The sequence below is a fragment of the Apostichopus japonicus genome, chromosome 10, assembly GCF_037975245.1.
Source record: "Apostichopus japonicus isolate 1M-3 chromosome 10, ASM3797524v1, whole genome shotgun sequence".
NCBI lineage: Eukaryota > Metazoa > Echinodermata > Holothuroidea > Aspidochirotida > Stichopodidae > Apostichopus > Apostichopus japonicus.
In genome coordinates, this window is record NC_092570.1 from 1,422,422 (window position 1) to 1,445,911 (window position 23,490).

Sequence of the window (23,490 nt, forward strand, 5' to 3'; positions counted from 1 at the left end):
TTTTTTATTCAATACAGCAAATGTGTGACTTGAGTCATACCTTTTCACAGTACTACTTGATGATGTCACTACTTGATGTCATATCTACAATTAGATATGTATTTGAAACAGTACACAGTAACATCGCCTCCACTTTTAGAAGTTGTATAACATCTCGCTGCTACTAGATCTGCGGCAGTATTCAGTGGTAGATTTAGGATTCCTTGGAAGAGATGGCCCTGGCCGGACAAGTTTCAGTAGATGGACATTATACAAATAGCGGTGCATAGGAAAACATCATTGACAATTAGGGCACGCCTGCAGGCATCCCAAACTAAGTACTTTGTTCTGAATAAAGATTTTGTTTGTCGTTGATTTAGAGGGAAGGTGTGGGTCCTTTCCTTGGATTCTATCATGGTACTGATAATTTGATACTATCTTTCTCTACATTTCTAAAAATGTGAAACATATCATGAGAAGTGAAAGGGTTCCAGCACCTTCAGAAATGACTGAACAACACATGAGGGTCTTATACCAGAGGTGAAATCCCCCCGCCCCCTCCCATCCTGTTTCTGTAAACACTTTCCCAGCCACCACTGGAGCATGCAAGACACAGATACACTAGCATCACAGGAACTAATGATTTCTACAGCAACCAGATATCCAAATGTTAAACTGCATGCATCAATATTGTTCAACTGCAAAAGAATCTTCAGGGACATGACTTTTGGGTTCAGGCTTTTGGTCTTACACAGAGAAAAGCTTCCTATTCAGTACCAGCCTGACAGATGACATACACACCAAACAATGACAAAACGGTTTCCATCAATCCAATGAGATATTTTATTTACACATTTGAGCTCTATCATTGTGAGGCTGTGAACCCTCAACATCGCCCACCTCTACATGCCATCCACCCACTCCCCTCTAAAACTAAAAAGTTTTTTTTCATTTCCTTAAAGCTAGGTTTGGTTGTGTTTGTAACACCAACCTTAGGTTCCACTCCATACCATTAAAGAAATATAAACTTGTTGTGATGAATTGGACAAAATCGTTTGTATCACCAGCTTCTTAACTCCGTTACCAGTAAATTCAGCTTGACCAATCAAGCTTTCAATATCATCTGTATTTTGCTCTTTGTAAGTTTAACACTAAACCCTTTGCATTTGCTCCAGATCTTTGTAAACCAATGCAATCATAAGTAACACCGTATATGTACTGCTCTATTACTGATAAAAAGAAACAAAGTTATCCCATGTCTTCATTTGATTCCTTGCAGATTTTACAATCCGTAATACTAGGTAGGTAGTTTAAAAAACACAAAAACGTGAAAAATCGGTGACAAATACCACGGCTGGTGCAAAGTTATCTTGTCAACATTTCCGTAAACACCTTAAAAAGTTATGAAAACACGTCATTGGTTAAATCCATCACAGAACTGCATCATTGCATCAAAAATCATATGGAATACGACTTAAGTACTTTGAGTTTATAATGCTTGTGTTTTGTCCCATCACATAAAATAATGCTGATGACAGTACATTTTAATCAGATCCTTCATAAATGCTCTCAAAATGATAACACTTGACACTAGTATTGATTTGAGCAGGTTTCCCTTTGAAACAATTCCCATCCCCACCCAACTCACCCCGAACCACCCCCACCCAGCCCTTCCACACTCTTGACCCCCTCCACATACAGACTTTGAAAACGACTAGCAACAAATTTGTTAGAAAATTCTCTGTACAAAACCATTTAGGAGAAGAGATGACTGCTTATAATATTTCAACAGACTTGATATCACCTGCCAACCTTTGGATGGACTACTCCTCCTCCTTCTGGTCATACCCCGTTTCAGTCATCTATCTTGTGACTTGACCTTATTCTGCTCTGTATCAAACTAAAAGAAAATACTTCTCTTGATGAACGATCGTATCTACAAGACTTTACAGAAGATCTCAACCTACCCTTCGGGAACCCTGAAGGATTCTACCTCAAACGGTCAAGTTTGTCATTCCTCCGACTTAATAATAACAACAGAGGTTCGCTCTCTTCAAAACTCAATGTTTACTCTTCTTGCTCTTCTTCCTGCTCGGCGATCGCGACCGAGAGCGGCGTTTCCTTGATTCGACGGGCGACCTGGATCTCGACCTGGCACCCGATTGTCGTCTCGGAGACCGCGATCGATGGCTCGGGCGTTTCGGAGTCCTCGACCTGGACTTCCTCGATCTACTAGACGGAGAATCGGAATATTCTCGGATGGCGGCCAGGGGAGATGGCTCGGCTGAACCCTTGCGCGACCTTCTGTCGGAGATGGGCGAGCCGGACCCGGAGCCGCCTTTCCTCCTGGGACTGCGTGACCGGCTTCGACTGTGTTTCCGTTTATGTTTTGTGGTTTCTTCCTCGCTGTCATCTGCCGAGCTGTCTCCGAGCCTCTCCCTCTCCCTCTCTCGGGCCTTCTCGTAGTCTTTCATTCTCGAACGAACTTTCTCTCTCTCCTTCTCCTTCTCCTTACTTCTTTGTCTTTCTTCCTCTTTTGTTTTCTCCTGAAGTTTTTTACGAAAAAAATGTAAAATTATAACAACCATCACGAAAAGCAAAAAAAAGGCAATAATGGGGGATCACACGTTAAACTACAGACTTTTGTAGTCCGGAAATTATCAAAAATGGTTATGACAAAAATATCATGTTTTCTCTTGGGATGACTTAGAAAAGAAAACAAAATCCATCCAAACACATATTATGATAGGATTTAACAAGTAGATCTATAAAAGTGGCAGCAATAATATATCTGAGTAGCGTGTCAGTTACAGCTAATCTAGTAAAATGCCAAGTCTTGTGAGGCATCATAGAAAAAAAAACAGAATCAAATCAAAGGACCAGATTCTACCTACTTTGAGAATTAACATTAAGCAGTCAAGAAAAAAGAAAATTGAAATAATTATTTACCTTTTGTAGTAACTTCTCTCGATATTTTTGTATTTGTTCGTGAAGGCTTATTCCACTTTTACGATTTCTCCTTCCTGCCTCTATATCATCCTGGAATTTCATCACTTTAACCTACAAAAGTAACAAATTATAATGTATGACGATGTTCCTCCTTGATTTTGTTATTATAAATCTAAAATTATTACTATTTTATTATAAAAATAAATATTTTTTTTTATAATTTTATTATTTAATGAATTAACAAGGAAAACTGCGCATATCCTCCGAGCAGAACTGTCATAGCTGTATACGTGATGAGTCTATAGACCAATGTTACAGCACTAGCTTATGTATGGATATATGCCACTTGTAATACTTTCAGAAACTCCCAAGGTTTTGAAACGTTGCATCATTTTGTAAAATTGCCAAACGTTTTTAGAACTGCAGAGGCAGGTTTTGTCAAACAGATTATTCCAAGGCAGGAAATCTTTGATCTAAAAAGTCACATGTAATAAAGCAATAGTTACATTAAAAGACAGGTTATGTAATTAGTTAGTTAGTTAATGAAAATGCAATCTTTTCTAACCTCTATCTCTCTGAGTCTTGCTCTCTTTTCCTCCGTCATCTCTACGGGCTTTGGGGTCGACTCCTTGGAATGAGCCGCTTCATCCTGAGAGCTCTCATCATCATCATCGTCACCGCCTCCTTCCTCTTCCTCATTTTCCTCCCTAACAAACAAACAAACAAACATATGGCTTTAATTTCTCAATTAAAAAATCAGAGATGTTCCCCAAAGACATGTTAAGTCAGCATTATTCACTAAATTGCAACAATTTTGCCAATCTTGCCAGGTATCATTCAAAATGCGACTCGGTTCAATCGGGGCAATCCAACAAAAGAGGGGAACACAAAAAATTTTCTCTACACTCATAAAATAGAGCTAAATTTAACAAGCATAGAACTTCTCCATTTCCATCCGAGTTGAAACATGTCAGATGCAGATTTTAACAGTTTTCGTTCAAATTAACTTTCGGATAGAAACAATTTTGCAACCCAAGAGAAAACTATCCTGACATTGAAATTCTGTCCTCCAGGATATACTGAATAGGTATGAAACCTTTATATTGAACAAGCCCACAGTGATAGTAAAGGTCACAGACTGAATATGTGTACAAGTGTTAGTTATGTATTTATTACTAAATTAAAACGATCACTTTGTATTGCAATGCATTCTTCGCCTCATACTCAGAAAAATGAGGGCAAAAGACTAGGGTCACTTTTCACACTAAATTGTCCCAGAAAGACCGTCAGATGTATCCGCAAAGCCAGGTATCAATCTTTTTACAACCTGTTGCCATAGAAACAATGTTCAGTTGCCATGGCTACTTACTCTTCAGGCTCTTCTTCCTCCGGTTCCTCGTCTTTCTCCAGCATCTCCCATTTGGAGGACGTCATGGCTTGCTCCTCTAGTAACGAAGAATCTACCGTTTCCCACTTTGAGGGCGCTGATTTGAAACCAGGCCTCTTACCAAGCATACCGCCGCCACCTAAAGGAATTCCATCCAGATCATCCTCCTCCTCCTTGACTGCAAGACCAAAAAAGACAAGTTTAGAAGATCAAGAGGATCATGGATCCCACTACCAGTAGTGGGAAGGGTGGAGGTGCAAGTCCAGAATAGAGAAACTTAGGTGATCAAAAGGATTATAGATCCCACAAGTGGAAGTGGGAGAGATGGAAGACCAGAATAGACAAGTTTAGATGATCAAGAGGATCATAGATCCCACTAGTGGAAGTGGGAAGGGTGGAGGTTCAAGACCATAAAAGACAAGTTAAGGTGATGAAGAGGATCATGGATCCCACTAGCAGTAGTGGGAAGGGTGGAGGTGCAAGACCATAAAAGACAAGTTTAGATGATCAATAGGATCATGGATCCCACTAGCAGTGGACTCACCTGGTGCTCCATCAAGATCTTCACTGGCAGTGATTGGGAGACCGTCCAAGTCAGGATCACCCATCGGCATCCCATCTAGGTCGTCCTTCACAACTGGTACTCCGTCTAAGGCCTGAGGCCTGTCAAGTGAAAGGGATACTACGTCCAACGGTAACCCGTCTAACGGTACCCCTTCTATTGGTAGGCCATCATCACCTTCTTCCTGCACATGAAATTATGTTTTGAAACAAAGAAAATTATAATTCGTTGCCATGACCACATTTGTCCGATAGAGGTCAAAAGACAATAGAAAATTTAAAAGCAGAACACTTTTTTACATTTTTTTCCCTTTTCATCCTAAAAATGACAGACATAAAAAACGTGAACAATGGTATGCGAAATGCCAAAACTTTGTAATCTCTGTACATTATTACGTTCTGGGATAATGTATTGCAGGTGTCTATAGATACAGTGGGAGGACTTTTGGGTAAACCATTTTCAGTACTTTTCAAAACTATTGGACCTAATTATGAAACAGTGTTTTACCTGCTTGTGTTGCACGGATCCGTCGTTATTATACGTAACCAGTCCGAGGAACAGATTCTGCAGCCTGACCAAGAAATCGTTTGGGTACACAGCCCATTCTTCCCACGCTCTGAAACAACCCATAATCTTTTGCTGCATTTAGAGAGAGAGAGAGGAAAGAAAATTCAGTCCTCAGAAGCAAACACAAGAGAATTAGATATCTAGAACCTCAATTGGCAAGTAAATATCTTGAAAAATAACAAGTTCTCAAGAACCAATGAATATCAAATACTCCAATTAATTTCATAATTTCATTTGAGCTATACTAGAACGATCTGATTATGCAAATTCATTTTTTAAAGGATGGTGTGTTTTAAAAATATCTCTGGTGGAAACAAGAAAACGCATGGCAACTCAGTATTGATTGCCAAAGGAATTGTAACCTCGCTAGTTTCTACTGTATAATGAATGTACTGGTCAGATATTTCCTTGCTATGTATATTGCTGCCTGGAATTGCACTCAGCTGGGGACATCTTTTATAAAACCATTTCAAAACATTCTGAAAGTAAGAATATCCTCTAACAGATAAAGGGTACAAACTATTCATACTGTGAGTACAAGTGCTTTAAAGCATGCCATTCAAGTACAGTACAGAGTGCTATTAGCACTGGGAAGTCTACCAAACTGGCAAGGGAATTGCACCAAATTACCTGTTACCTATTTAAAGGTATATTTCAAGAACAAATGAACATGTTTCCTTAACATACATAGAGATATATATATATATATATACCCTTCAAAATAAAAACATTGTTTTAAGGATATTTGCTTATTCAGTAAATAACTCCCAAAAATAAGAAACAAGAAAGGAACAGTACATTCCTTGTTATTTTGGAAATTTCTAACTAAATTTTAAAATTCATCTCAGTAAATGTCAGACAGGAAAAGTCTAATAGTAGACTAATCGTAGACTAATAACAATCAGAAATGAAACACAATAAACATTCCCAATTAACTTGTTGTTTACTTTACATTACTAGTGAATGACTACAATTGTGCTCAGAGTTTCTGTTGACCTCCTCATTACCTTGAACTGCTCAGCTTTTAGTCTCTGCTGAATGGAGATGTGGACGTCGTGAATATATTTGAATATGTCGGGCAGTCTCCTTTCGAAGCACTTCCTGAAGAAAGACGCATTGCTCACTCTCGAGCTGGTGTTGTACAAGATATCTGAGACGAGGTATAATCTTGCGATCTATTTAGGAGGATAGGGAAAAGGGAGAGAGTCACTTTAAGAATTGTCTTTGAGAGCAGAGGGTACTTCACATGTACATAACAACTCTTTTGAAACTAAATCAGTGTTTTCTACCCCTGACGTCAGAAGTGCAGTCTACAATCTCTCCATAAATCAATAAAAATGCTACAAACCCCCAAAAAACTGTACTACAATTTTTTTTTCTCACCCAAAAAATGGGGAAATTGGAGGTTAAGTGATCCATCCTTACAAGGCATGTAACAACAATAAAGACATAAGCTTCCTGATACTGGTACACTCAAACTTGGCAATACGTTGCTACTTCAGCTGTGCAAGAAATTTAAACACCTTGCTACTTTTTTTTGAACTTATTGATTTCATTTTGAATGTTTTAGTATTTGTTACAACAGTACATGAATCTAAGATAGATAGGTGATATTTTCAAATACCTTCTTTGGGATGGGAGTCTCTGGAATCGATAGAGATTCGGTGATGCAGTCGACGATTTCTTCGGCCGCATCCGCATGTTCCAGACAGAAGACCATGGACTCCCCAACGCTGAACCTCGCAACGTTGAGACTCCGCAGCATGTCTTCCAACTTATTCCTTTGACTGAGAGGAAAGTACAGGAGAGGCAGAATGATGATTTTAAGGTATCTTCATCCATGGATGTGCCCACGCTGGGCGGCACCGCCCAGCACTAAAAATATCTCCCCAGCACTGTCTTAAAAATCGTGAATCCTGCTCAGCACTATTTTCATCTAAAATCCCAACATTCATAACGATATATTCAACATAAATTGGGCCTAGCCTATGCCAAAATCATACAGACTAATTATGCATCATAATTATGCATTATGAGAAACATTACTTACGGCTCTCAATCGGTCCTTGTAAAATCTCTTTGAAACAAACTAATAACTTTTACCAGGTACGTAATATATTTCACTAAAAAAAAAAAAAAATGTAAATTTTTAGCAAAACTAGTACTTGTGTATGTACTTAAAAAGCTACACAAGTGCCAGCATTTGGCATCTGAGCACCTTCAAAAATCGGTAAAAATCAGTAAACCCGGCACTCAGGAAATCCTGGGCACATCCCTGTTCATCATTCCAACCCATCCATCTAAAGTATCGTGACTGTTTCTCTTTTCAGATCTATTTTGATGGTGCCATTTCTGAAACGCTACCATTGCAACACAGACATTAGTCTGTTTTCATTCCGGTATTGGTAATAGGTAATATCTAGTACGTAGAAGGTAAAATATTAAACAGCGTCGACAAGGACTCCAATTCTACCCTTAGAACTTGTTAAGATCTTCAATATTTGACTTTCTGAACTTAATATTGAGCCACAAATGTTATCATTTTACTCACTTTTCTGACAGCCCCTCCCTCCTTCGTTCTGATTCAGGTGTTCGTGATCTTTTGGACCTACTCTCCCCTCCCTTGGGTACAAGGTTCTCTGGCATGCCTTTGAGATAGGGATTGACTGCAGGTGGTCTCCAGTATGAGCCAAACTTAAACATTTGAAAATCCCTGGTAGCCCAATTGGTGGTAGAGTCTCCCTAAAAAAAAAAAAATAAATAAAGACAGCAGCAGTTAGTAACAAAATATGTTAAGCAAAGAGTATCATAGAATAGCCTGAATATGTATATGTTTGAAAAAGTAAAGGAAACAATGAGGCAAGACCCTTGACCCACCATCCCCCCCTTCCCCACCCTAACACAAAAAAGCCACTTCATGAAGTATAAATTGGAAAGTAACTAGATCCTAGCATGACATTTTTGATAATTTAACTAGTGACAGTTACAGTAAGTATACAATGACTCAAGATATTGGAGGAAGGAGACCACAGTGTCTTGCTATATAGTACCTGTAGTTCACCATGCATTCTCCCCTTTCCTGGCCTTACCCCCTGAGCCCCCCCCCCCCACAAAAAAGAAAAATTTCACAGACACTTCACTAAGTATAAATTGATAGTCTGATGGTACGGCTATATGTGGAATATCACAGGGCCCTCTGTAGAAACACTAAATATCCCAATTTAATACGATGGTAATGACTTAACAATGCTTCATTTGTCCCACTTGGGTTCTCAAACAAATTATTACACTGAAAATAAACTTGTAAACCCAACTCATTCTGTTGAAAAATATTCTTTTTCTTTTTTTGTAAACTAATTATTTCTGTAAACACCACAAGTAATCTGAGATCTACACCCACTCCCTCTAACATGCGTCACATCCATCCAATGTCTGTGGATGCGCACACAGGAAGTTGTTAATTTTGAAAGGGATTCCAAAACTAAACACAGACTGACCCCGCTTGTTAAAACCAAAGTGACTCAATACTATGAAAGTAAAACCAGATGGTTCTGTTGACTCCGTCCCTTCATCCAACCTCACATCAAACGCATCATCTGTTTGTCGTGTTATTCAGCCGACAAACGGACCTTTAAAGGCACAACAAAATCAGCTGTACCTCACAAAGACCAACACTAATACTATGCCAAGATCTCCAACTGTTTCTATAACAGAATTGCAGTTCTAGCTGACTGTATGATGGTCAGGAAGCCAAGGTTTTAGTTTAAAAAAATTTTTTTTTTCTTTTATTTAGAATGTTGCATGAGATATGAAACCAAGATAATTTCAACTGACAGAAATGAGTTCAGAAACTTAATCAAATCATCTGTTTTCATTTATTACCTAAAATATCAATTTTACCCACATTTCATAGAAATCATGCACATATCCATTTGGTTGGAATTTTCTTCTAGTCTGCATGACATACCAACTTTTAACCATTCAGGAAGTACAGGAAGTAATTAAGACAAAGGCTCATTAAAGCTTTAATTAATAGCAGACTTTTCATTCTTTGTATGCAAATTGCTTGTGACTTTCAGTCACAGCGAACCATAAGAAAGAGAGATGTGGTCACAACTTGAAGGTCACACCATCTTGCCATTTTGTTGTCACAACTTGAATCAAACATTATTTGCATCATCTTGCTTGTAAGATCAGCTCTCAACCTAACTAGATTTTCTACAATATTTCTTAGTACTTTAACTCTAAATATTGTTATGACAAACAAACAAAGCTGAGACAATGGATATTGATCACAGGAGGTAATATTTCAAATTTTCAATGCCCATTCAGTTTCTCAACTTATATGAAATAACAATCATATTTAGAGAAAAGTAAAGCTGTGTGGATATTCATGTCACACAGTTTGTTCCACACGTATTACACAGTTACACACAACAGCTTAGGTCAGACAGCTTAGGTCTCAAATGTTCAACATTTTCTTATAATATTGAAAAATATGTCAGGACCACAATTTCAATGACAAGTGAAAGGAACATTCACATTTGTTCCCAACTATTTTACTGCCCTATTGATGAATTTTCAGCTAAGAGTAAATTTTTGACAGAATTTTAATGAAATTAAAGGAAATGAACTCCTCTGACAATTAATCTTCCCAAAAAGAAACTAACATGATCATTATTGAGGCATCATCTTCCTAAAGAGGTCAAAGACGTTCCTCAGCATTGAACTTTGACCCAAGAGTCAACCAAATCAGACAACAGATAGATCTCAACTTACCTGAAGTAATGAAAATAGCTTCCATCGATAGTAAACGTGGGCAGGAGATTGATTGTCGAATAAAAACCTGCAAACAGTAGAAAGTAACAACCAAAATAAATGTTTCTCAATAATTAGTAAAATCCACGACTTCAGCATACAATTTAATCTTTCTTTAATATCGTTACGACGAAAAATGACATCACCAAAGATTCCATGTACCCTTACTGTTGCTATATATTTATTAAAACTGTCATAAATTAGCAACAGCCTGAACTAAAACTAAAATATATATGGTATCCATGACAACCAATGGCATGGAAAAATTACTTCTTTTTTCTTTCATTTGACTAACCATCCTGATTAGGAGGGGGCCAGTAATCTTTACATAGCCACAATTCCATTTCCTTTCTTTCCCCAATCCCCTGCCCCAATCCCCGCCCCAATCCCAGACCCCAATCACCACCCCCAATCCACGCCCCAATCCCCCTCCCCCAATCCTCGCCCCAAACCCTCGAAGATTTTGTGCTAATAAGTCAACATCAATCACTTCCCAACATTGTGCAACATACTGTATGTTACATGTGCTACAACAACACCAAAGAGTTTGACTATTCAGCACAAAAAAATTCCACAAAGCTGCTTGAACTCTCATGAGAAAGGCATGCTTACCGAAACATGATATTGTTCAATTCTTGGTTCATGATCATAGCTTCAAACATGGGGCCTTCCCGGATGACAAATTCTACCATGCGATGAATCAGGTGCAGGAGAGTTCTGAAAGACAAAGATGATCTCCCCTATTCATAAAATGGTCCCACCCGACCCATACGATCCCGATATCTTACACGCAAAAGACATGGTTCGCAAGAATTCTATACGACACTGCAGCTTAGAAGGACATCGTGGTAAGAGAGAATTTTTTTTTTTCCTCACCGAGGAAGAACGAAAGACTGACTACTCTTGATGAAACAAGCATTTCAAAATAAAATGTTATGAAATTTAAATGTTTGCAATTTACTTTCAGTAAATGCCAAGTTTTACTATTTCAGATTTGTTTCCGTCACATTTTCTTGAAAATTTGATTACAATAGGGTGGAAGCTAATTCATCTCAGGTACTTCATAATAGTTCGATACAAATATACTTTGTGGGTAGACAAACTAAATACTCCTGCTGACAGAGGATGAGGTGTGCATATCAAAGACATTTTATTTTATGATATATGCCCATAGTGACCCCATTTGACCTTGTGGCACTAGTGCATGTCCCTTAGCAGCTTAAGATTTCACTATAAATTCATCAGTTAATTATCTTGTGAGGATGTGACCGAGGCAGGATGAGCTAGACACTTTCAACTCAAGATATATTTCCAGCTCCTTCCATCACTCCCAATTCACCCTGTGGGAATTAGAATATGAGCTTTCTTTCGGGGGGGGGGGGGGGGGTGGGGGGATCTGATGGGAACTTTCGTCAAATTACATGTGACAGGATCGAATCACTCCACTTCCTTTAAGGTATGAAATCATCTAATAACCGCTGTCATGCCTTATTCAAGTTTCCTGAAAATTCAGGACTTTGAAAAGTAGAAAAGTCGTCCGAGTAGCGGTTCTCACAACCACAAAACCTTAGGACCAGAACACCAATCTTTGAAGTTTCGTTCTGATGATGAACAATTCCACAAATGAACCGAAAGGTTCAGAACTGACTGATATTATACTTGATGTAGGTAGCCCAAAAGTTACAAACAGAATTTTTGAAAGTTAATTAGGATGACATTTTGCAAGAAACTTGTAGACTAAAACCAATTTATCGTCTTGATAAGTTTTTTACACGTAAGAAGTGAATCAACAACACCTGGTCATTGCACAACAGCTGACAATTTGACAGAATAATATCAATTTGAAATCATAATAATAAAGCTGTATTTTGTGTTGAATCTTAACTATGACCAGATGATAAACATCCACTATTGAAGGCCAGGTACCTGAAAACATAATCGTATTCTTTGGTCCACCAAAAATTGCACCAGAAATTATGAAAGTTAGGCATAATCTTTAGCAAAAGAGACAAAAGAAGAAATTGTTTTTGGGACAAGAAATATTCTTAATTTTTAAGAAACTATATCACATTGTGACCACACACAGACATACAATTGAAGGGTACCCAGTTATATGTATTTTATGGCTCAGCCACAATGACAAAAAGCTAAAACCCAACACAAAATACAGCTCTAATAACCCTTTCTCAGGCCTACATACAAAGTGTTTCCACGTTTGTTCTAAGTTTAGGTAAGTGATTAAGAATGTGGGAGGAGAAATATGATAGCAACAGAAGTATACTCTCTGGGGTGATGGGGGGGGGGGGGTTATATCTTTCCAAAGAGGGGTTGAGATATCCAAATGCAAAGTGTCGTCTCACTTTAAGGTCTGTGGATGGGGTGAGTGGATGCAAACGGTTTTCTTTTTCTCTCAATACTGTGTCGACCTGCCATAGCTTAAAAAAAGTTTTTCCCTGCCCCCCACCGCACCCCGTCCCCCACAATTAAAAAATGAAAATTTTTATAAAATCAGTCAGATCTATCCCATAGACCTCAAAAAGAACCTATTAAACATATTTCATTATATTTTTGGGGCAGTATATCAACTCAGACTTCACTATGTGTTTATAAACAGCTTTGTGATTTGAGGTAGAACTTATCACTGCTGTAAAACATCCCTGTCCAATAATTAACCTTTGACACATAGGAAGAGGATGACTAATTTGGTTTGGTGTCAACTAACTTTAAGTTCAAGATGTGAGGAACTTTGATAAGCAGTTCAAGAATTTTAAAACTGACAAAGAGATTGGCTGCATCAGACATCCAAAGTAAGGCTGTAGATTTCATGGTTTGCCAGTAGACAAAAATAAGGCACTTGCATTTTTCTGCCAGAAGATATTAAAAAACAATAACACATGATACGTTGGGTAACATTCCTCATGAAAAACTGGAATAATTTTTTGTACCAAAAGTAAGAGTTTCAATGCTTACTATCAGCAAATATCGTTAGCGGCCCACAGTAATATCTTTGCTGTAAGATGTCAGTGACAACTTGGTTTAAGACAGTACATGTTTTAGGTCACATTTAGGCCGAGTGGCCAAAGTTGTGAAATTCTAGGCCTGTGCATATACAGTTTCTTCAGGCCCTGTGTTCCGATTTCTTTGTATAGAAACCTCACTGCAACATACCAACATACAGTAAAACAAATACCATGTCCAGTAGCCTGTAGTACTCAACTTGTTGGTCTAGCCATTCAGAATTCTTTTGACTTTGGATTAAACCTTTATGAACCAAGAAAAATCTAAAAAATAGCCTAGACAAATTTGAGACAATAGACATGAAAAATTCACTCACCAAAGGAAAAATAAATTACAATGACAAAAATGACTATTGACGGTGAGATATATAGAGAGAATAAAAATACGCACCTGTGTAACCACTGAATGTAGAGTAGTGATTGGGCTAATACACTGTAACCATTGCCAACATATGGAATATCATGGATTTCCACGGGTATCATTTCCCTCTGGTGACCCTCCCCTTGCAATGCTGACATACTCCAAAAACTACAAAAATGCCATTATGCCCCACACCCCCCTCCCACTCCCCACCCAACCCAACTACTACCAAACTCATTAATGAAACCCTTTGCAAAATCCTTATAAAACAATTTGTTGATTCCACAAATAGTATTTGAAGCCAATTTGAAGGGAAGAGGCGACATGGAGGATTTGGAGGGATGGTGGTGGTCAGGGCAGGGGGGAGGGTAACAGGGGTCTGGGCAGGAAAAGTTGTTGGCAATGGTTAACAGTTGACCCTCAAAGAGAGCCATTGAGGAAAGAAAAGGAAGCGTAGCTGAAGTACCTGTCTGTCGGAATAACCACCTTAACAACTGCTTCTTTTAGCGTCTGGTGGAAAGGGTAGACCATGAGAAAAATATCGAAACGAAAACACGAAAGCGTCAGTACATTGGAAAGGAACTTGAACCTGATTTATAAAAAGAGGTGCTAACAAATTTTCCTGATACCCTTAGAAAAATCATTTTTTCAGGCAAAAGCAAAAAAAAAAATATAAAAAAAGAAAGCAAAAAAAAAATTATTTTACAAAGTTTGTGAATTGTCAAAATTCCTACAAATATTGGCAACAAATTCTACAGTCTGAACCATGAGAGCAAGAAGCTACTAATGATTAAACGAAAAAAGAAACAGACAAAATGCAATATTTACAGCTATAAAGTCTTTCAACCACTGCTAATTCCAAATGATAATTGATTTCTCTTTATTGTTACAATTGCAATCGGTAGTATCTCTTTATTGTTACAATTGCATCACATCTTTCAAATCTGATGTTACGATAACAGAAGGTCATATGGAGTTTTCACTTCTTTGTCCAAATCTGCTATAAATAAACACCCTGCAGATTTGGATTAAAGACTGCAAACATACATCAATGTTAATGGTTTCAATAAAGGGGAAATGGGGTGTGGGCGGGGGGGCTGTTGGTATGCTACACTTTCAATTATCACACTTAGTAAACATGCTTGTGAGGAAAAGTTTTTCTTTCTACGTAAACAAAAAACGACTAAGTACTTTTAACTTGCCCCTCTACCACATTTGATTTCCTGAGTTGATTAAATAAAATAAATGCTTCGGTAGTACAGTAGTATCTCTTTCTTGTCTGCAATTCGCGAACAAAGAACTCGTCTTGTCTTGTGAACACAGACATACTTCACACGTCCTTTTACCACTTTAGATTAAACAGAGCCTAGTATGATGAACAAGTAGTCAAGAAATGGAAGTGGGTAGAACAAAACCGATGGGCAAAGCATTTGTCTGCTCTACTGTGATTCTTAAAAAAAGGGGCAGGCAAGCAGTCTGTAAAGACATGTGCAGCACTCACAAGAGTGGCGGCCTAGGAAGAGAATTTTACCTCGTTAAGAATGCTTTCCTCTCTGTGACTCAAGGGACGTCCGCCCGGTGGAAGCCTGTCGTAGAGGTTCTTGTCCTTGAGTTGAGCATTGAAGGGGAGTCCGGATGGGGGCGGTGGCTGGGTCAGTTCTTGCATGGCAGGAGGAATGTAGACCGGGTGAGGTGGAATTGGTACGGATTTGCCCCATCCCAACTTCATCTCATAATCCATGATGCTTTTGTCTGTGAGTTGGATGCCGGAAAAAAATGAACATATATCATTTTTAGATATTTGGTTGAACTTGAGATTTTCATATAATGCCATAATGCCATAAACTACACTTTGATGCCATGCTGACAGCTAATCAATCTCATCGTAACCAATGACAACAGTGCCCAGCAATATCTGTATTTACTATTAAGACCTTATGTGAAAAACTTTCGAAAGTTTGGATGAGAATTCTGCAGTATACTAGTTTTTTTTCCCTTTTTTTTACTTATTATAGTATATACACATTATATTATTGAAGTGACTTTAAATAGAGTTTCATTAACGAAAGTGCCATTAAATAGAGTGTAATTTTAAAAGAAAGTTTAATTGAAGAGTGTGTAATTAAAGAGAGTATAATTATAGAGTGACATTAAAGAGAGTGCTGTTAGAGAGAAAGTGGCTTGAAGGAAAAAGCAATAACAGAAAGACGATCTTAAAGAAAAAACTTCAAAGAGTCTGTAATGTCCACGGATGGGATCTTAAATTCTCACTGTTTAATGCTTTGAGTGCTCTCTCGGCGTCTTTCCTGTTCATGAACGCTACAAATCCACAGTTTCTGTTCCTTGCTCTCTCTTCATCCGTTCTGGGCCACATGATCTTCACGCTGGCCAACGGCCCGTATTTTCCAAACTCCGCACAAAGCATTTCTTCATTCATCTAAGAAAAAATATAGCAGAGAAGAATGTTTTTTTTTCTACTATGTTTAGATTTAGAGCAATAACATAAATCACAAAACTGAATAACTTCTATTATAACTTCTACAACACACCTGAGCTCTCTTTAAAGCTGCTCTCCATCATTCAGACAAAACATGTGCCTCAACCTGTACATGGCTTGCTATTTACTTAATTACAAGTGACGAGCAACAATCGTACGGCTAAAGTGTAGCAGATTCAGGCGCGTAGCGAGGAATTTGCCAAAGGAGGGGCAAAACTGTAGGCAAACTATCAGATACTGCATTGCAAACTATCTAAGCATAGCGCCACAAGTTGGCGAAAAGCGTACAAGAAAATTTTGGCTTAATATGCCTCCCAGATCGCTGGAAATGGCACTTCCCAGGCCTTGTAAGTTGCATCTTAGCATTTCTCGTTGAAATTACTAGCGATATCATAAAAACATACAAAAAAAAATATGCCCAAGGGGGGGCTACGCGCTTGAGCAGATCTGTGAAAACGTGGCTTACCTTTGGGTTTATACTGCCCAAGAAGATGTTGGTCGTCGTAGGATCTCCATAATCGTATGAGCCTTGCGTGTAGTCTTCCATTCCAACTGAAAACAGTCAGCAAAGCAAAACTTGTATTCAATACTTAAAAACACGAGTATGTTATGAACGATTGTTTAATCATCATGGACAACACAACAGTACGAGTCTGCAGTTTAAGAACAGAGCTGGAAAACAAAACAACCTGATCCAGTTTAATTAATGAGATGCCCACCCAGCTTTTTTGGTCCTCTGTGGTTTCCATAGCTACCCTGACGTAGGTTTACAAAACTTGTATTGTGTTTCTCCTGATCAAAAAATAGACAGCATTGCTTGGTCCAATGGAGCTTTGTTTAACTTGTTTAATATTTAATTTGGCTATGAAGTTATGAACTTATTTTACCGTTACTTGACACAACAAAAAGCCATGTGACCATTCACAATCTCTGAATACCCATCAATGTAAGGTTGTAGTGACAGTTAATACACTGCACTGCAAGCGAGCCTATAGAGTATTCCCTCTTGCAAAGTGGAACAGTCTACGTATTTTGTTGACAAACATTCTATTGCCCCACTTTCTTGTTAATCTTCGCTCCCAGAACCAAACGAGCGTGGACTTATTGTATAAGATACAATAGGACAGGTGTTCAACGAGGGACAGTTTTGTATTATACATGTACAGCTACAGTGTTTCCAGTAACTTCGTTCAGTGAATTGGTCAAGGAAGGTCGTTTGTTAGTCATAGTATTTCTTAAGTAGGAAATCACTACAATATATATGACATAGCCTACACGACAGTGGTAGCTGGCTACAACTGCTCTGTCTCCCCTTTTTACAAAGGTATTAAACATCAAATCCTGTGCAAGCAATTCACATATTTAGTGTAAAGTTTGATGAATTCTTGTGCAAATCTTAAAAATGTACACCCAATGTATTCATTCTGCTATGACATTGGTGAACTCAAGCAACGATCTATAGTTTCAGGAACCTTATCTTTTTTTTAAAATGAAACATACAGCTTCTGAGGAAAAGCCTTAAGGAATTGCTTTAATATCTGAAAACCTAATAAAATTACTATCTTGTAATCAATGACTAGTGAAAATTATAAAAAGGATGAAAAATTGGGCCCTTGTATAGGAAGAGAGGTATTCACCGTTCCTGTGAGAAATGACTTCATCAAGGGACCTAATAGGGGATGGAAAACTTGACTACTCATACTTACACCCCATCCCCCATTTAAGGAAGCTTCATGCATTTGACGCAAAGTACATGAAATGCAACTTCATTGTCCTGGTTTAAAAATGCCAAACAACAGTATCAAAATCTGATTTGAGTTGCCAAGGTTTTTTTTTTTTTCATATTTTTTTTCATATATTTATATTTTTAATATATATTTTTTGGGGATAACATGTAACGTAATTTAATTCAAATTGTTTGTGGATTTTTACCTGGTACTCTAATGTCCTCTTGGCTGAATGGATCTGGTTCCACACTAGCGGGGTCAGACGTGTCCATATCTGAACCCTGAAGGGTTCTCTTTAACTTGTGACGTTCCTCTCTCTCTGCTTGAACTCTGTGAATAAAGACAAGATTAGGCAAAGAAAAAAAGAGATAAATATAACACTATGATAATGGTTACAAAGCGCTGATCTACTACAAAACTAAAGTAAAAAAAGACAGCTCCTTCTAAAATGAAAGGAGGATAACATCTGATATTATATAAGCAATAACAATTTTGTTGACTTTTGTGATACTCACAGTTTTAATTCTTCTTTGAAAAGTTCTAGGTTACTCTTCTTTGAATCTTTCTTTTCCTTTCTCCTCTTCTCCTGTGAAGGGCAAAAGATGATAAACTTATACAGATCTTTTAATTTGAGAAGATCAAATCCTGCTGATTGGACATTCGTATTATACACGGAATGGAATGACTTATACACAGTATCAAAGCGCAAGAAAATAACATTCACGGATTGACACCCAGTTCCTAATATCTTCTTTGTATTTCTTGTAATATCACTGTAGTTTCCTGCATAAATCAACATATTTAACACCAACTGAGACATTTAGCTTATTGCAATGAAGAATTAGAAGCATCCAAAGATCAGGAAAAAAAAAAAAAAAAGTAAAAAATTTGCAACACTTTTCAGTGAAAATTTTGGTATTATTTTTAGAGCTAAAATTTTCTGTGACTTCTGTTTTATGTAAAGTAAAATGTAACAATCTGGTAGAGTTTTAGCGGTGTCAAACACTCGGGGACCGCTTGTTGATTTGGCATGGAATGACTCTATTTCTGCAATGTGATTAAATGGAGGACAGTAATGCATTTCTGCTGTCGTTCTTGTAGGGCGCCATAGAATTTGCATGAAACATTGTGGTATCTCACATGCCTTACACTTTGTTAAATATCGTCAGAAACTTTGCGGAGGAACATTTCGTCGGAAACTGTATGGACACTACAGTACAAGTGACTTCACTTTCTAAAAGTTGAAAATATAATGAAAAGAATGTTATTGTTACCTTCTTAGCCTCTGATCTCGCCTCAGCGAGAACTCTGTCTTCTTCCTCCTGTTTCTTTGCATAGACTTTTTCGGCCACCTTCGAGGTGGGCTGATACAACCTTCCTGTTTTAGCGTCCGTCCTTTCCTCTGAAATAAAAAGTTTAACAATCTTCAGAATCAATCCCCAGTTCATTCCAGACAACAACAAATCCCAAAGCCCAGTCAAAACCTGATTGCTGGCTTAAATACCTGCAAGAGATGGTACACTTATAGAGATAGTGTGTAGCACCAGAGTAAAGAATTACCTTTCGTTTCAGGATTGATAGTATTTCCTCTCACAAATGTCTTCCCTTTGTGTGACTTCCCGGTTGAAAAATCAGCAACAAAGTCCTGTAAGAGACGGGCAGCCTCTTCCTCTTGCTCCTGACAAATAAATCAAAATATCATGATGATGTTTCAAAAACAAAAAAAGAAGAAGAAGAGAAACAAGAAACATTTGAGACAAGTAAATGTGTCTTTTTCTATGAATTATGGCCTATGGTCCATAACTATATACATATATATATATATATATATGAGACTACTGTACACATAGGTGTGGCCATTTACTGTCTTATTGTTAAACAGATATACTTCACAGTTAGATTGTTCATGTTTAATCGTTGTTACTTCACAACGTGGGTTAAGAGGAAAATATTCTGAATTTTGTAGCATACTATACCTTCTTTTTCATCTCCTCTTCTGCTCGTTTTGACAGTTTGGTGGTGACATTCATCTGTCCAATACTGAAAGCTTTCAGCTTATTCTTAGATATGTTCTGTAGATGTGATTAAATCATCAAATGAAATAGGTTGACATATATATGTTGTGAATTATCATGGCCAAAGAGACAAGAAAGAAATAACAAAGGTGCTTATATATTTTCTCTGGCTTGTGTATCCAGTGTAAACTGCTTAAACCGCAGGCAGCCTAGAACGTGACCGCAGGTAGCCTAGAAAGTGATCATAGTTAGCCTAGAAAGTGACCGTAGGTAGTCTAGAAAGTGACCGCAGGTAGGATAGGGAGTAACCACACTAACTCCCAGTGGGGTAGAGACATTTCACAAAAGTGAAGTCCTACTCTCACATTCACAGCATACTCATTATTGTACTTAGACCTATTAATATTCCTTTGGGAGGAAGTTTGTTACTGGAGATTGACTTTCAAGTGCACCTGCATCAATTTGATCATAAAAAATGCCAGTGGGTTCCTTGGTTTGCTCATGACATTGAAACCTTGCTAATTCGTTTGATTCATTTGATAACCAATTGACACCTTTAATGGTTTGCACCAGGATGGCTATTCTCTAAGAAAAGGACATAGGGTGATCAAATTGTACGCCTAAGTTAGGCCTAGTACTAGCATGGTGACTTCGAAGTTCGGACACTTAAGACTTAAAACACCCCAAAACTAAATCTTCTGGTATAAATCACCAGAAAATATACTTCATATGGTGGGAGAATTTTGTTATATTACGATACACGGCCAAACTTTCTTTCCTGCAAACTGTTTTCACGTTGTTTTCCAAGAAGATTCTTCGTGATTGTGGAACTGGTATTTCTTTGCTAGAGTATTGCAAAGTTCGGACACGCAACCCACAGTGTGGCGCTGGTGACAAAATTGGTGGCGCAGTTGCTCTTTCAGTAATTATAACAGACTTCATAGATCTTCGTCATTTTATTGACAAATATGTAAGTAATTTCTTGCACACGGGTCATTTTGGAGAGAAAATAACTGTAGCTTCGTACCTTTTGGTGAAATTTGGCTCTTCCTGTAGGTTTTCATGGTGAAAATCGTGTATTTCTTAGGGTGTCCGAACTTCGCAGTATGCCGAACTTCGCAATACTGACTATACTAGTACTTGTTCTATTGTTCCTTTCGGATCTCACTGGATTTTGTCACTATCACTAGTATTGTTTAAGTAGTATTAATGTCAGCACTGTAAATTTCATTTCTTTACAAGGATATGCAGGTCTTTACTTCATTCCCATTGCAATATCGAATAAGGACTATATACTAAGTTAGCCTAGGCCTTCTGTAGTGTGGAAACTGATCTTGATCATAATGTTACTTGTTAGTGATGTTCGGACGTTGAATAACTGTGTACACAGTGTGGCATACTATACTGTGTACAGTGCCTTGCTTAGGCTATAGCTTGGCTGTTCACAGGTTAGGCTATATCGCCCAGGCTACAAAAGCAATAGCCTGCTGTGGGGCACAATACTGAGTTTCATGTGGATGTGTCTAAAACATTCTTCGTCTTTTATTAAATTATCTACATTTATAAGTACTGCATATGAAATTTAGGAATACCTTCATACTGCCTGGCTTAAGGCCATCATCTTTTCTCGACCTGTGAGACATGTTTGCGATGTAAATTTGCGCCGATCCGTTTCGGCATGTGCCTGAGCGTTCCACTCGAAGTTGGTGAACGCAACTTACCTAGCTAAGGCATAAGAGCCAGACGCTTAGAGCAACTTTGTTAGTATTCACATTAACTTATTTTTTTTACTTAGAAAAACGTTATATTCAATATTATTAACTATAAAAATTATTTTTTATAAATTATTAAAGAGTAAAAAGTAGGAAAAATACTTTAAATGAATTATTATCTAACGCAAATAAACGAGCTTTGGAATAATCTGTCATTTTTAATCCCACCTGACCAGATTTCGCGACAGATATTTGCTGACATTCGCGCTCATTCTGCTGCTCTAGATCCAGTGATTTGTAATAGCGCCAGGTCTTGATTTAGGTTACCTTCAGAAATCCTCGTCAGTAAAAACCAACACCTAAACTGCAAACAAAAATCCATTTTCCCCCACATTTTAACAGTCATGGAATTTAAGTTTAATTAACGCTTGTATTGATATGTCTTTTCATGACACTATCTATGCTATACCCTCTGTTTCGAATTCTATTGTGGTGGGGATAGGTGGATACATATCTGCTTTATTAGCTATAGCTAGAAAAGTTTCTTGAGATTACGTAAATGACCTACAAAGGTCGTAAATCGACCACAGGCTCAACAATTAGCCTGCATAGCTGTTTTAAACCATTATGCTCTTGATGTAAACACTGTGCGGAAAAATGTTCAGTATACAGTGTAATCATACAGCGTTCACACAAAGACTAATTGGTAAAAAGAGGTCATTTTACGATCAAGGCAAGTCGATTACGTAATCTCAAGAATCTCAAGACACCATATGGAGTACCGTCAACTTCACATCCCCAAAAGTGAAGTTGGAACTGTCCAATCCAAAGGAGCGAATCCCCTTTCGCTCACAGTATGAAACGATGACATCAGACCTGCTTTCTTCAAGTTGACTTAGCCTCTCTCTATATATATATAGTTGAATCTGTGAAAATTTCAACTATGAAATGTCGAAATTGCAATCATAACTATTATCGTGCTATAGGACTTTAATTGTTAGTGACACCTATACCCCCCCCCCCCACCAGCCATGGAATTCACCCACTAATAGGCTATCACACGAATCTGCCATTATAGTTAAAGTGGGTGTGATGCTTTTAATTTTAACCAGTATCACGGGCATTCAAAACTTTTGTTAAGACTTACGATTTCTAGGCCCATGAGTAAATGAAAAGGGAAAACTGAATAGGAATTATAAAAAATCATAAGAAATGAGGGGAAAATGGATAAGAACAAAGAATTGTACGACTAGAACGGGATTCGCACTTATTTAATCCAGAGGTCATTGGTGTTCTGTCTAGCCGTATATATTTCTTTGCTCTTTTTCCAATTTTCAATTTTCCAAAGCATAAATTGCCTTTTTATGTACTGCACACAATTAATTCGAAAACAGATTGGTTTGATTATTGGCCGGTAGTTGATTTGATCAGTAAACTCTGTCAAGCGGATGTAGCCATCTGGATTGCAAATGCAAGATTTAACAATCTTTTCGCTTTGATGCATATGCCATCTCAGTCATTTCAAATTTATTATAAATATTGCTAAAACCATTCATGAACACAATTTAAGCAGCCGCAATATGATATCAGGGAATAATACAATTTTGAAAATAAAATAGTGAGCATGAATGATTGAATTTAATAAAGATTTAATAAAACGTGACTTTACACAATTAATCGGCAAATAATAGACACGTAAAGTAAGTAATACTGCTAATACTACTACTACTACTACTACTACTACTACTACTACTACTACTACTACTACTACTACTACTGCCAATACTACTACTACTACTACTATTGCCAATACTACTACTACTACTACTACTACTATACTACTACTACTACTACTATTACTACTACTACTATAGCTGGATGTTGAGTCATTCATTCTAA

The 23,490-nt window shown here is 37.7% G+C and overlaps 1 protein-coding gene across 1 annotated transcript; it reads right to left on the reverse strand.

Moving 5' to 3' along the window:
- Positions 1 to 748: 748 nt before the first annotated feature.
- Positions 749 to 21,610, reverse strand: LOC139974771 (U2 snRNP-associated SURP motif-containing protein-like). Its single transcript, XM_071982184.1, has 21 exons — positions 21,472 to 21,610; positions 19,841 to 19,936; positions 19,425 to 19,542; positions 19,139 to 19,266; positions 18,380 to 18,450; positions 18,070 to 18,194; positions 16,604 to 16,689; positions 15,912 to 16,077; positions 15,172 to 15,392; positions 14,107 to 14,150; positions 10,875 to 10,979; positions 10,224 to 10,290; positions 7,996 to 8,186; positions 7,069 to 7,231; positions 6,452 to 6,619; positions 5,385 to 5,516; positions 4,860 to 5,061; positions 4,298 to 4,493; positions 3,494 to 3,635; positions 2,929 to 3,039; positions 749 to 2,525 (listed from the first exon to the last, which is right to left on the reverse strand). The coding sequence occupies exons 1-21, from the start codon at positions 21,520 to 21,522 to the stop codon at positions 2,040 to 2,042; spliced, it is 3,069 nt and encodes a 1,022-aa protein (XP_071838285.1). The 5' UTR covers positions 21,523 to 21,610; the 3' UTR covers positions 749 to 2,039.
- Positions 21,611 to 23,490: the final 1,880 nt, after the last annotated feature.

Coding starts and splice junctions, on each gene's coding strand:
- LOC139974771 (XM_071982184.1), bottom strand. CDS start 21,522: ATGTCTCACAGGTCGAGAAAAGATGATGGCCTTAAGCCAGGCAGTATG. Junction 14,151..15,171: donor AGGAAAGCATTCTTAACGAG/GTAAAATTCTCT, acceptor CCTTTCCACCAG/ACGCTAAAAGAAGCAGTTGT. Junction 5,062..5,384: donor GATCCGTGCAACACAAGCAG/GTAAAACACTGT, acceptor TTTCATGTGCAG/GAAGAAGGTGATGATGGCCT.